This window comes from Barbus barbus (assembly GCF_936440315.1).
Source record: "Barbus barbus genome assembly, chromosome: 35".
In the NCBI taxonomy this organism is placed as follows: domain Eukaryota; kingdom Metazoa; phylum Chordata; class Actinopteri; order Cypriniformes; family Cyprinidae; genus Barbus; species Barbus barbus.
In genome coordinates, this window is record NC_136763.1 from 14,115,641 (window position 1) to 14,130,594 (window position 14,954).

Genomic DNA, 14,954 nt, shown 5'->3' on the forward strand with positions numbered 1-14,954 from the left:
GTAAAAATGAGCCCGAGGTTCTAGACCACACAGAGGTGGAGGATCCAGCTGGCGGCACTCATCTCTCCATAGGATCATCTCGGATGTGGTGCTCCCATCACCCAGTGCTACCCTGGCAACGCAGCCTCTCTATCAACGCTCAAGAGAAGGAAACTAATTAGCATGACTCTAATGAGTCTTTTCATTTTTTTTTTTATTAAACGAGGTCCTCAATAATAAATGAAAAGAGGACACTTTTTCTTTTCAATTACCTACAGAGATGGGACTGGAGCCACGTGTGTGCATGTAAAATGGGTCTATATAGCCATGATGATAAATTCTATGTCCTTTTCATCACCTTATACACACAGATAAAAATAGTCCTACAGTGTAATGGAGCCTTTAAAAAGTGTGGATTTTATTATGCTGTTTCATTGAATCATCAAGAAAAAAAACGTTTACATACTGTATATATCTACAGAAGAGAGTCAATCTATGATTCTTCAGCCTTGACTGTGCCAAAAAAAACAGCCAAGGTTCTGGAAGATACAGACAAAAACCTCTGTAACGTATCTTCTGCCGCCTTTGTCAGTGATGAAGAGGAAAAATTAATTATCAGGCACCAAAATACTTTTTTATTCATCACACTGCATTCACATCTTCAAAAAGACCCTGCAAGGAGTTAACCCAACTGGCGGCCATCTTCTGTCAGGCTCAGTTCCTTGACTAGTTTAAATTACTTCCATGCCCTGCTTTCCCTGCTATTGGACAACAGCTTCAAACACCCTGCTGAACCTGAGGCCTTTTAGAAATTATTAAAAAACATTTGAAATAAGACCCTGAGAGTTAAAAGGGCAGGTGATATAACAGTAAGAGTCACTTGATGGCTAGCTGTCAAACGGCTGAAGGCCTTTTCGTAATTTAAGCTTAAGTGGCATGAAGCATCACAACAACAACAAAAAATCCAGTCCTCCAACATGACTCTTACATCTACATGCCTGACATTTTTCTTGTTTCAGAGTCAAGAGTAATGGAAACATTGCGCATTGAGACAAACAAGGGCCGGTCTGCAGTCCCTTAAACTGTACATCAGAACTAGGAATGTACAGAGAGTGTGGCAGGAAAGGGTCGGGGTTGAGGGTTGATGTCCTGGAGCAGTGGATGAGAAAGTGACACTACAAAGCAAAATATCAGGGCTCACCTTTATCAGTATTCAGGGTGGCCTTGTGGTGAGATGGGAAAGACTTCTCCCTAGAAGTCCAAACAAAAAGCCTCACCTGCGGCTCTGCTGAGGGTCATGGGTCGACAGAGGTCAGTGGATCAGACTATAGAGTTCATCAGTACACATCAAATCATGGTGTGTGAACACTGCTTTATAACATCCAGCCTGAGAACACAGTAGTCTATAAGCTCTGTAACTCCATTCAGAGAGAAAACGTGATCAGCTCTTGAGTAAAACTTCACCAAAAGACACTTCTGATCCCTAGATATGTTTAGAGCCCTTTTCAGTGCAAGTCTTCTCTTCAAAAAAGTGAAATGAAACTAATATCACAAGTCTCCTAAACAAACTGCATGTTTTGAGATATCATTCATGTTTGTAGCCTAAAGAATACGGGACGAGTTATGTACTGAAGTTAATACTTAAAGGGAAAGATAATCCAAAAATGAAAACAATGCTGTTTTCAAACCTGTATGACTTTCTTTCATCTGTGGAGCACAAGAAAGTCTAGTGATTTATTTTATATCTTCTTTTCTTTTTTTATCTTCTTTGGGTTCCACAGAAGAAAGTAAGTACCTTTTGTGTAAATTATCCTTAAGCAATGATAAAAGTGATGCTTGCTTTAGCACACACCACAATTTAAACAGGAAAGGAGCGAAACCTGTTCAGTAAGCCACATCAGTCATCAAAATGTCCATCGACAAAAAAGCAACTTGTGGAAAAAAGGAACTCTGATAAAAATGTTCCCTTGATTTTCCTCTTTTTGACTTTTCTTTAGCTCAACAAGCACACTGAATCAAACTTCAACCCAGGGTTCAATCTAATTAGTGTGGTTTGTTAATTAAATGAGTGTGCCACTAACGAGGTAACCTGCTGTTCCTTGATAATGTTAATTACCCTGAAGGGAAAACCTCTCAACACGGTCATTTAAACTGTCAGCTAGCATTCCTCCTGGATTATTGATGATTTGAAAAACTCTGGGCAGCTCTCATACACCCCTTTTTCACGTTCATTCACTTGCACTCTCTACTTTTCACCTCCGTGCTTGTTTTGACTGCATCTACCCCTTTTCCTGCTCCTTATTAGGGGTTGCCTTGTTCATCTTCCTCTCTCCTCCATCTCTATCAGGCTAAATAAAAAGCGCACCCTTATGTGCCAGTCTGTGTTAGTCTCACAACTGTGTTTATACAGGAGGAAGTATGTTTCATGAGTCTGATAGCAAAGCTTTATTCTGGTACAAACATGTGAGTGCGTCTTGTCACATTTGACGAATGTGCTAAAGCAGGCAGTTACTACAACTGGCCCAATTCAACATGGCAGGCCTGAGGACTGCATATCTTACAGACAGCAAGAAACACCAATATAAAGCATAACTAACCTGCAAACAAAATGCACATTGTTTTACACACAAACATACATACATATATATATAATATATATATGTGTGTGTGTGTGTGTGTGTGTGTGTGTGTGTGTGTGTGTGTGTGTGTGTGTGTGTGTGTGTGTGTATGTATGTATGTATGTGTGTGTAATACAATGTGCATTTTGCATGCAGGTTAGTTATGCATATATATATATATATATATATATATATATATATATATATATATATATACACACACACACACATACATACACACACGCTCAATACGTTTGAGATCAGTAAGATTTTTAATGTTTTTTAAATAAGTTTCTTCTGCTTATCAAGGCTGTATCTTTTAAATAAAAAATACAGAAATTATTTTGTGAAATATTATTGCAATTTAAAATAAGTTTTCTATTTTAATATACTTTAAAATATAATTTATTCCTGTGATCAAAGCTGAATTTTCAGGATCATTACTCCAGTCTTCAGTGTCACATGATCTTTCAGAAATCATTCTAATATGCTGTATTATAATCAATGTTAGAAACCGTTGTGCTGCTTCATTTTTTTTTTTGGGGACCTGTGATTTTTTTTAGGATTCTTTGATTAATAAAAAGTTAAAAAAAGAACAGCATTTATTAAAAAAAATAAATGTTGTGTTACAATATATAATGCTATTCAAAAGTTTGGGGTCAGTATTTTTTTCTTTCTTTTTTTTTAAAGAAATGTATACTTTTATTCAGGAGGGATGTGTTAATGTGTTTATGTGATAGTAAAGACTTGTATTGTTAGAAAAGATTTCTATTTTGAACAAATGCTGTTCTTTTTAACTTCGTATTCATCAAAGAATCAAAGAAAAAAGTATCACATGTTCCAAAAAACAATATTAAGCAGCACAACAGTTTCAACACTCATAATAAATCAGCATATTAGAATGATTTCTGAGTGACACTGAAGACTGGAGTAATGATGATGAAAATTCAGTGCTGCATCACAGGAATATTTAATATTTTAATGTATATTAAAATATGAAACCAATATTAGAAATTGCAATAAGATTTCACAATATTACAGTTTTTTCTGTATTTGTGATCGAATAAATACAGCCTTGATGAGCAGAAGAGACTCCCGCAAAAAAAGCAAACATTAAAAATCTTACTGATCCCAAACTTTTGAGCGGCAGTGTATATGCTTTAGTAATACACCATGAGCATGAGCCTTCCACACTACTCTATTCTTAAGATTCCTGTGTGTGTGTGTGTGTGTGACCAGATGCTACAGGAACGTGCACTCAAGCTAACCTTCTGCCCAATGAGAAATGAAGTTCAAGATGTGCCATTATTCAGCTCTTCACTACAAAGAGCCACATTCACAACTCAACTCTTTAATACAGTACAGATAGGGGGGATGGGAGACAACCAGAATAACTTTAATAGAAAAAGATCTGAGAAAATAAGATATGATGACAAATAGGGCTGGGTGATATAGCTGAATCTTGTTTTGTTATATAATTTAATTATATTTAACTTCATTTAATGTCCATAAATTACTAAATATATTTTCTAAATACTTTTCATTTTCATTTGTATGCTCCAATGTAAATTAATAATAAAATGAATAATACAAGTTTATCAGAAAAAACTATTAAAACTTTCTAAACAAAGAATAAAAAAGAACATGGATTGTAAAACTAGTTTAATATTTCTATAATCATTTTTAATTCACATAAAGATACATTAAAATCATCTTTTTCATGATGTTGCTTGATTCGACAACACCAGCATACATACATTGTATTGGTAACACTTCATTTTAAAGACCAATTCTCACTATTATCTAGCTGTTTATCATCATGCATATTGTCTGCTTATTAGTACTTATAAAGCACATATTGATGTCTTATTCTGCATGACCATATTTGAAATCCCTTAATCTTAGACTTAACAACTACCTTACTAACTATTAATAACCAGCAATTTTGAAGTTTATTGAGGGGAGACTCTTAATTAATAGTGAATGTGTGTTCCCTATTCTAAAGTGTCACCATTATATTTTATATATATACGGCCCAAGCCTAATGGTATTGCAAAACAAATAGAAAATAAGGACAAAAACATGATTTATTTATTAATACGCTTGCATCTGTTTGTTAATGATATGAGCCTGTATCTATACGCTTGTAAATCCATACATGTGGTTATGTGAGTGTGTGGCACTCGTACCTGCACAGGGCTCTGTTTGACCTCGTTGCTGCTGGGGGAATTGAGTCCTGTGGCCTGCTGGAGGATGAACTGGCGTGCTGCCTGGAGGGCCTGTGGACACGAGAAACAGAGACAACACAGCGGTGAGCACTCTGCTTACATTTCCTCAAAATCACAGGAGGGATACACTTAGCACTGCACGGTGGGCCCCACCTGTTTGCCAACCTGAGTGTGTGGGGCCCCCTCCTGTACAGAGCCAGAAAGGGGCCTTGCTTTTTTCCTCAGAGAGGGAAAATACAATTCTGTAACTCTACCGCACCCTTTTTTCTTTTCTTTCACACTCTCTCAGATCATCTGTCCACTGCGCTGCCTGCTATGTGGTTTTCTACCGTACAGTACGAACAGACGAAGGCGGTATTTTTTTGATTGCACACGCACAGGATTTTTGGTCCAGTGGCAAAATGTGTCTCTCAAAACAAAAACACCAGGCAACAGTAAATCAGTGGGCAAACAGCTTTTTGAAGAGCACCATCAGGATGCACATTTGCTTCCTGGCCCTGAAGAGAGAGAGGAAGGTTACATAGTAAATATTGATTTATGAAAAGATGGAGGGGGTGAAAAGCCCTCTTTAAAAAAAATAAAAAGAAAAAAGACCTGACACCAAACATAAATCCTTAGAGTCATACTCTAATGCACATGCTAACCAAAAAAACCTAGACTGAAAACTATTAAAGTTTTAGACATTTTCAGCCAGCTTTAATAGTTCACCCAGATGTAAACCCACTTTGAAGGCAAATCTATGGTTTAACATTCACTGTCATTAAAGGGATAGTTCACCCAGAAATGACCATTGTCATCATTGATTCATCCTCAGGTTGGGATATAGCACCATAAATGTAGCATAAAAGTGGTCCATATAACTAATCTAAAGTATATTCAAAGTCTTTTCAAGTCATGCAACAGCTTTGTATGAAGAACAAACAAAAGTGTGAATACATTTTAACTGAAAATTACATTTCAAAATATATCAAAATAGAAAACATTATCATTATAATAATTCACACTATTACTGATTTTGAAATGTCTGGTCACTTTCTGCTATTGTTGGAGGGGAAAATCAGCGTGTATATTCATAAGCAAGTTTTACAGAAGACAGTAAGTCTTATGAGTTAAGTAAATGAAGACAGAATATTCATTTTTGGGTGAACTATCCCTTTAAAACATGGTCGCTTAGCACTGATCTGATATCAGTAATAGACTGTTAGTGCTAACAGCCATTATATCAATTGCAGAAGTACTTACAGGCTAAATGTGTGGGAGGGTGTATTACAAAGCCCAGTCCAGGACCCTCTAAATAAATGGTGCCAATCCATTTAAGAGAGATACACCTCTGTCTTTTTTATTGTAGAGGCGGTGGTGGTGGGTTTAGAGATAGAGGGGGCCAAAAAAGGCGAGAGGCCCCCAATACAATCGGCACATGAGAGAGAGAGAACATGCAGTGGTCGGTGTGATGAAAACCATCTGCATCAAGAGCACTTGCTACTTTTGCTGAGGTCGCAATTGAGCGTCGTGCACACACACACACACAAATACATTTGTGAATGCATGCACATGCTGTGCAGGAACCCCCCAGCCCCCCTCCATCTGCACGCATGACCTCAGCAGAGGGCTGGATAAGCTAAAGTGACCGGCAGCACCTCCCAGCTCCGACTAGCTTTGAGAATATACACTCTACTGATGGCATGTGGTGTAAATTACTTCTTACAGACACGCACAGACACACACACACACACTCAACCAGAGACAACTTGGAACAGATGGTTGTCTGGCAACAATGATCAACAATTGAACAAAACTGCCGTACTGATTACCACTTTATTAAACTCTTCTTAGATTTTCATAAACGCCACAATTATTTGGATTAAATGGTAGCCGTTTAGTGGCCACATTTAATCCAAAGCAATTTACAGTGCTCTAATTTAATGCACAGCCCCTTCTGGAACTACCAGAGGTTAAGTAGCTTGCTCAGGGGTGCAATAGTGATAGATTGTGATATCAGTAATTTGGCAATGACTGGGTCACCCCTAAATTTGTGTTTCCAGTACAGCCTTAACTATGTAGCTAAAAAAACCTTTGATTTGCTTCATGCTTTCTTTCATGGACCTTTTCCTTATATAAAAAGAATAGCTCCTCCAAGAATTTCATCATCATTTACTCATCCTCATGTAAATTCAACCCTATATTTTTCTCTTGTGAAAGACAAAACAAGACGCCAAGCAGAATGTCCAAGCAGCTCTTTTCCATACAACGAAAAAACACTATTAAACTATATGACTTCTTTCGTACTTTTGTAAAAGTGTTTTATAATTACAAAAATAAAGAAAAACATACAAGTAACAAAGCAATGGTAATTCATCAAACGGCTTTAGCAGATTCGGAATATAATATATAAAGTGCATATTTAACTTTTTTTAATTCATTTATTTATTTATTTATTTATTTTAATTTCAAGCCATTATAAATCACTTTTTGGTGTTTGTTCTGCACTGAAAAGAATATTGAAAATAAATATGGAAAGACATAATACAGCATGTGAGGAAAAGACAAATTGCAAAAAGCAAATTGTATGGACCATTTTACAATACTTTCATATGAACTAATATTATTTATTTTTTTTTTTGCTTTTTCAGAGCTTGTTTTTGTTGCATGGAACGAGCTGCTTGGATATTCTAAAATCTCATTTTGTGCTGCACTGAAAAAAAAGAATTAATTTGAGTTTGGAATAAAATGGGGGAGACAAAAAAAAAAATTGGGGTGAACTATTCCTTTGGGAAGAAAGGCACAATACGTAGTGATGAACAAGTGGTCAGTACGGGTGGTCTTAATTATGATGCACTGAGCTCAGCAGCGGGACCGGAGGCTGGTGGCACTAAACGGGCCCAGAATGAGAGTGTCTGGAGCGGCGAGTCTCTCTGAGCAACAGGGGAGAGGCTCCGTTCTGTGGCTGGAGAATCTATTGAGTCTGACTTGCCAATTTTATTGCTTTCACGAACAGTGGAGGATAAAAAAAAGATTTGGAGTACAAACGGGGGGAAAAAATGCTTTCAAACGGGAACATGAGTTGCTTCTTTCTTCTCGCTCACCTACTTTCATCTTATATCTCTCTATCTCCCAAAGCCTTGTGGCATTCGCTGGTGAGTGCTGCACCTTTAAAGAAAATATGAGGGAGGCCGCGGATGGCCGGGTCCAACAACAGTTCCATTGTGCTGTTGAGTTAGACAGGTTTTATTGCAGCGCAGGGCGGGCGGTCGGACGAGCCAGAGCAAGAGCGCGCGCGAGAGAGAGAGGGGAAGGGGAGGGTGAAGAGGTCAGAGCCCAGCTTGGCGGCCTTAGCAGCACAGTGTGTGAGTTCTTCTGACTTGTCATCGGCCCCCCCCCCCCGTAAATCAACACTCCTGACATCGCCTTTAATAACAGAGCATTTTTTAATTCAGCAGGGTCGTGGGCGGGGGGTTGGCGGAGGGTGTAGGGTGGTCGGAGTTGTGAGTGTAGGGAGATTCAGGAGGGGGGCTCCTTCTTTTCCCCGCTTTTTTTTTTTCTTTTTTCTAGTGGCTCTCGCCCTCCCCTCTTTAACAGGCTTCAGAAAAAATGGCTGACAACTGGGTTTCTTTCCTTTTTGCAGGAGAGAGGGAAGGAGGGGGGCCCTCGGTTGAGGGTCCATTATGGGAAAATAACAGGCAAGAATTTGTTTTGGCATACACACGTAGTACGACTCGCTCTCGTTCTCGAAAAGTTGTGACAGTCGCGTACGCGCGCGCAGATGTGCCCATGTCCAATAATAATACGGCCGATTAAATTTTTGAGCCCTCTAGGACGGACGTTCCAAAACAACGCGGTAAAACACACAAACAGGGATGATTGCGCGCCTCTTTCCGGGATGTCCCAGGTTCTATTCATTATGCTCAGGTTGCTTAAGTAAACACGACTGGGAGGTGATGAATCGGAGCCCTAATCCGCCTGTGTTTGTGGGAGTGAGAATGAGGGAGAGGGCAGAACGTGGGGCGCTCGCTCGCTTTTTCTCTCTCTCTCCTGTAAATCTAAACAGTGAAGTCGGCTCCTCCGCGGACAGGTGGGCACCATATGCTGGAATGATCCATCATCGCTGACAGAGAACCATTGTTGACGCCTACAACCTCCCCCCGCAGCCGCCTCCGTAGAAAAACAGAGCCCACGGTGGGCCATCCATGGGTGTGGGTGGGTGGATGGCGGCGGAGTGGTGGGGGGCCAGGGTGGCACGAAGGATCAAAGGGAATCATGTTACTGGGCTTGGCGGATCCAGAGCTGAAGACAGACTGAGACTGCCACTGTATGCTGAGAGAAGCTCAGGAGATACTGATGGAGATGAGGGTAGAAAAAGGCAGGAAGTAAGGAGCAAAGTGTAGTCCTTTATAAAAAAAGGAAGGTTTTTTTTTTTAATCTCTGACTAAATCGGATCATAGTGTGAGATATGTCATCTCTTTCAAAACAGATTTTTGGGTATTTTTTCTTAATTATAATTTTAAATAATATTATGCATGTATATAAAAATGTGACCCTGGACCACAAAACCAGTCATAAGTGTCAATTTTTCGAAATTGAGATTTATACATCATCTGAAAGCTGAATAAATAAGTTTTCCATGGATGTATGGTTTGTTAGGATAGGACATTATTTGGCCGAGATACAACTATTTGAAAATCTGGAATCTGAGGGTGCAAAAAAATCAAAATATTGAGAAAATAACCTTTAAAGTTGTCTTAGCAATGCATATTGCTAATCAAAAATTAAGTTTTGATATATTTACAGTAGGAAATTTACTAAATATCTTCATGGAAAATGATCTTTACTTAATGTCATAATGATTTTTGGCATAAAAGAAAAATCTGCTATTGCTACAAATATACCCCAGCGACTTAAGACTGGTTTTGTGGTCCAGGGTCACAAATAACTTAAAAATATAAATGGCAATTTGATCTCACTGCTGCTTTACAGTTTCCCAAGAATTCCCATGAATGATTATTGTTTATTAATCATTCCCATGAATGATAATTTTTCTTAAAACAATAAATAAAATATAAATTATAAAAATACTAAAAACTATTGCGAAAATATGACTAAAACTACTCAAAAATGTATTTAAATGAACTTAAAAAAGTTTTCTCTTAAATCTTAATGCTGTCTAGGAGAAAATAAATTAGATGTTTAACAGACGTTACTGAAATCCGAACACAGTCTAAGACATTGTTCTTTTGATGAGACACATGAGATTACTGAGACTTTAACCAATCTTTTTCTGAGAAAAAGTTTCAGTTGGTGTCTGTGTAATCTCTTTTCATTCGAGGCGAAACATCTGAGATCTTTAATAGATGTAATTTGTCTTTCCTATTGGCCTGTCCACATCAACTTTATGAAACAGATCTTGCTGCTGGCCACACTCGACCAATCAAACCCCCCACCTCGGTGCTGACCTCCAATCAGAGTTAGATATGATGTGCAGTTATTTATAGTTGGCTAGCGAGGACCCTTTTAAAAGAGGTCAACGAAGTAACAGTGGTGGCCTCCCTCAGGGCCGTGGCGCTGCGTTTTTAATTCATTCTTAAATAAACCCCTGTCAACATGCTCCACTTACACTCTGGCTTCTACTGCCAAATGGCATATTTGCCCACACTCAAAGCTACTTTGAGGTATTATGTCACACACTGTGACTTGACACAGCATTGTTTTTGTCCTAACTTCTTCATAAAAAAAATAAAAAGAGACATGATGAGAAAACAAAAGGCAACCAGTGTTACATAAGCTCAGGAGACTTAATGGAGTTGTCTTATATTTAAGTATCAAACTTTATCTCAGATGTTTCTACTAAAATTCCTTAGGATAAATTGAACAAATCAGATCAATAAAAAAAACTAATAAATGGAAAAGAATTGATGAGACATTTTTATACTGAAAATTATAGATTTTGTTACACAGAAGAAAAATCTGAGCTTTCCATATCTCATTGCGGTGTAGGAGAAACAACTGAGATATTATTGTAAACATTATGCATTATTATAAACAAAAAAATCGTCTACAAAATATTGTCTCAGCACCTCATGGTGAAATTTCAGACTAAACGTAAATAGGTGAGGTCAGTTTTCTATTAAACCGAAAAAGAAAAAAGCTTTTCAAATGTACTCTGTAATTTGTTCACACTGTTTAGGAAAGCAACAGGGTGTTCTCTTCTGAGTAATGTTACCTACCTCATGCTACAACCACACGCACAGACAGATGTGGTCAGACGCTCTACAAACAAACCCAAACATGCCACAAAAAGTCTATTTTAAGGGTGTGAAGACAGAATATATTTCCAATTTACAAAATGGCAGTTCATAAATAACTAGCCAAAGCTTATTTTCCCCTCACTCAACATCAATGGTGTTTAAGGTGGGACTGGAATGTGAACATTGCTACAAAAAAAAAACAAAAAAAAAACATTCTGCGTCGCAACAAAGGGAAAAAAGAACCGAACTTAACCTTCTTTCAGCGGTACAAACCGGGAGGACTTGTTACACTCGGGTGCTTTTGTTCAGCATGCACCCTGCATTATAGCCACCTCCAAATCAGGAGCGGAGAGAGGAAGACAAAGGCGCCCTTTTTTCCCCCAACCGGTGCCATTCAACCTTAAAGGAAAAGTAAAGCTTTTCCAAAAGCTGCTTCTTTTGAGGTTTGGGTTTGATCCTCCTGGAATTAGGACGTTCAGCTTTCTCCTTGTATTGTGTCTAAAAAAGACTTGAGCTGTTTCTGTTTGCTTGCATTGGATGAGAGAAACAGAAGAAGAAGAGGGGGGCGAGATGAAAGAAAAGTTTCACAGATGTAATGCAAGCTAGCATCCAAAACGTCACTCATGTGAGGGATTTGGCAAAAATAATCATACCTGCTTGTACAACCTCTTCAAACTCTGAGTAACTACAGGCACACAATGCGCCCGCTCCTTTCCTTTCGCCACTCCTGACGGCAGCCGCTTTATTACTCACTAGTGTGACAACTTGTGGGATTGCTTTGTATCTGAATGGCATATTTACGTGAAGCGTGGCTTTCGGTAGCGATTGCTTGCAATGTATCAAATGCATCACTGTCAGCTGCCAGAAGAATCCACCACCGCAGATGTGTTTGTCCACACAATCGAAAGCGTTACGCACCGTCGCTTATGGAGTGTTGGCCTGGCCAGTATGAACTTAACTTTCCAGAGAGAATATCCGCACCAATAATTACGGATAGAGTAATTATTTTTGTTTTGAGTTTGTGTTTTGAGTTTGAGCTCCATCAAGTTGATTCTTTATCGTCTATTTTCTATCTTAAAAACAATTTTATACACTATCATTTTCGTTTCTATAACATGTGAATATATCCCCTATAGCATTCTAAAACAAAACCAATCAGAGAGCCTTGTTATCACTAGTTTTATTTTGATTTCTCGAGTCTGCTATTAGCTTACAGCCCGTTAGCATCGGCAGCGTTCCGCTACATGTGGGGACATACAGTGGAACGAAATGTCGTGCCTCGTAGGACCACGGTGCTACATAAATACAGATATACAACAATGAAGTAAAAAAACATTATAAACCTATACACAACTAACCTACTGACAGATTTAACTAAGTATTTACCCTATACAAACTAAAAAATATAAGATAAAAAATACAAACAATACGAATGCTTCACAAATACTGTACATGTGCAAAGAGAAACATTCTGAGTCAAACAGCTGGTTGGGGAACAGAGCAGGATGATTTGTAGTGCCTGAGCATGTAAACATACATATATTGCTGAGTCTTTTGTGGGATTGTGTACACGCAGCAGTGTGTGTAAAGTGCCTAGAGCACATAGAGGAGAGTGTTTCTATCTTAATATTAATATTAACTTAATATTTTATTTTTTTAAATTTTATACACTATCATTTTCGTTTCTATAACGTATGAATATATCCCCTATAGCATTCTAAAACAAAACCAATCAGAGCGCCTTGTTATCACTAGTTTTATTTTGATTTCTCGAGTCTGCTATTAGTTTATAGCCCGTTTAGGTAATCTCGCTTAGATTGCTAATACTCTATTCACACACATTACCATTGTTTCACTGTCACTTGCTTAAATGGCGGATTTGTGTCTACCTTTGAGTGCAGGTGAGGACACTTTCGAGCTGCATTCATTTTCGAGCTGCCGTGGAGAAGCAGATCCGCGACCTGGTGGAGTAGCAGGCCCAGCTGAGAGAGCGGAGAGCCGCGCTGGAAACATCCCGGGCTGACGTTTACAAGTCCGGGGTAAGTATACAGCACGCTGCTAACACTCCCACCACCTCTACTCTGTGTGTTTCTCTGCACAGACCCTGTGCTCCCAGGACGCGATCTTCCCAGGTGTCCTTCACTCCGGCGCCGGGACGCCACGGACCCTGGGTGCACCAGCAGCGGAAGACGTGCACCAAGCTGCGGCAGACGGAGACACTGAAGAGGGACTTCAGGAGCCTGATCGAGACGGTACGCAGCACATCGCCCGCGACGACGATCATCGTGTCAAGACCGCTTCCCACGTATCGACGAGGACACGAAAGGTTCAGTAGACTTTTTGCTTTAAACGAATGGTTATTGTCATGGTGTAAAGAACAGAAACTGCTCTTTGTTAATAATTAGAATATTTTCTGGGAGCGTCCTAGGCTTTTCCGTGCTGATGGCCTGCACCCCAGCAGAGTCGGAGCGGAACTGTCGGACATCTCCAGGACGCTAAGCTCCATATGACTAGTAAGCCAATTCTCAAATAACTGCTATGATGACTTTTGTTCTACCCACTTAAAAGATAGAAGTACTTGCGTTATCCAATCTATACAGACTGTGTCTGTTCCCCGAATAGCGAGGTCAAAATATAAATTTAATGCAGGATCTAGAAAAAATCTGATCGTGATTAAACCAGAAAAACGCAAAATAAATGAACAAAAACAATTTTAAAGCTTGGGCTCCTAAACATTAGATCACTCGCACCCAAAGCAGTTATTGTAAATGAAATGATCACAGATAATAATTTTGATGTACTCTGCCTGACTGAAACCTGGCTTAAACCAAATGAATATTTTGGTCTAAATGCGTCTACTCCACCAAGCTACTGTTATAAACATGAGCCCCGTCAGACTGGTTGTGGCGGCGGTTTTGCAACAGTATATAGTGATATTCTCAATGTTACTCAGAAAACAGGATACAGGAGGTTTAACTCATTCAAAATACTTCTGCTTAATGTTACACTGTTAGATATGCAAAATAAATCTCTCCTGTCTCTTGCTCTGGCTACTGTGTATAGACCGCCAGGGCCATATACAGATTTCCTAAAAGAATTTGCAGATTTCCTCTCAGATCTATTGGTTAATGTTGATAAAGTGCTAATTGTCGGAGATTTTAACATTCACGTTGATAATACAAATGATGCGTTAGGACTTGCGTTTACTGACCTAATAAACTCTTTTGGAGTCAAGCAAAAGGTCACTGGGCCCACTCATCGTTTTAATCATACGCTAGATTTAATTATATCGCATGGAATTGATCTTACCGATATAGATATCGTACCTCAAAGTGATGATGTTACTGATCATTTCCTTGTATCGTGCATGCTGCGTATTACTGATATTAATTATATGGCTCCGCGTTATCGTCCAGGCAGAACTATTGTTCCAGCCACCAAAGACAGATTCACAAATAACCTGCCTCATTTATCTCAACTGCTCTGTGTACCCATAAATACATATGAACTAGACGAAATGACTAGCAACATGGCTCTATCTTCTCTAATACATTAGAAGCTGTTGCCCCCCTCAAATTGAAAAAGGTTAGAGAAAAACGTGCCATGGTACAACAGTTATACCCATTCTCTCAAGAAAGAAACTCGTAATCTTGAGCGCAAATGGAGAAAAACTAACTTAGAAGCTTTTAGAACTGCGTGGAAAAACAGTATGTCCAGCTATAAACAGGCTCTAAAAGCTGCCAAAGCAGAGCATATCCGCAAACTCATAGATAATAACCAAAACAATCCAAGGTTCTTATTTAGCACAGTGGCTAGATTAACAAATAAACACACGCCGCCCAATCTAAATATTCCCTCACAGTTTAATAGTAATGACTTTATGAATTTCT

At 38.8% G+C, this 14,954-nt stretch overlaps 1 protein-coding gene across 1 annotated transcript in view; it reads right to left on the reverse strand.

Annotated features, from left to right (window-relative positions):
• LOC306855391 (forkhead box protein P4-like) overlaps nucleotides 1-14,954 on the reverse strand; it is a 137,119-nt gene that overhangs the window by 66,723 nt on the left and 55,442 nt on the right. Inside the window, exon 3 of the mRNA XM_079394087.1 lies at nucleotides 4,787-4,876. Coding sequence (XP_079250213.1) covers nucleotides 4,787-4,876 — 90 coding nt within the window. The remainder of the gene's footprint in view (nucleotides 1-4,786; nucleotides 4,877-14,954) is intronic.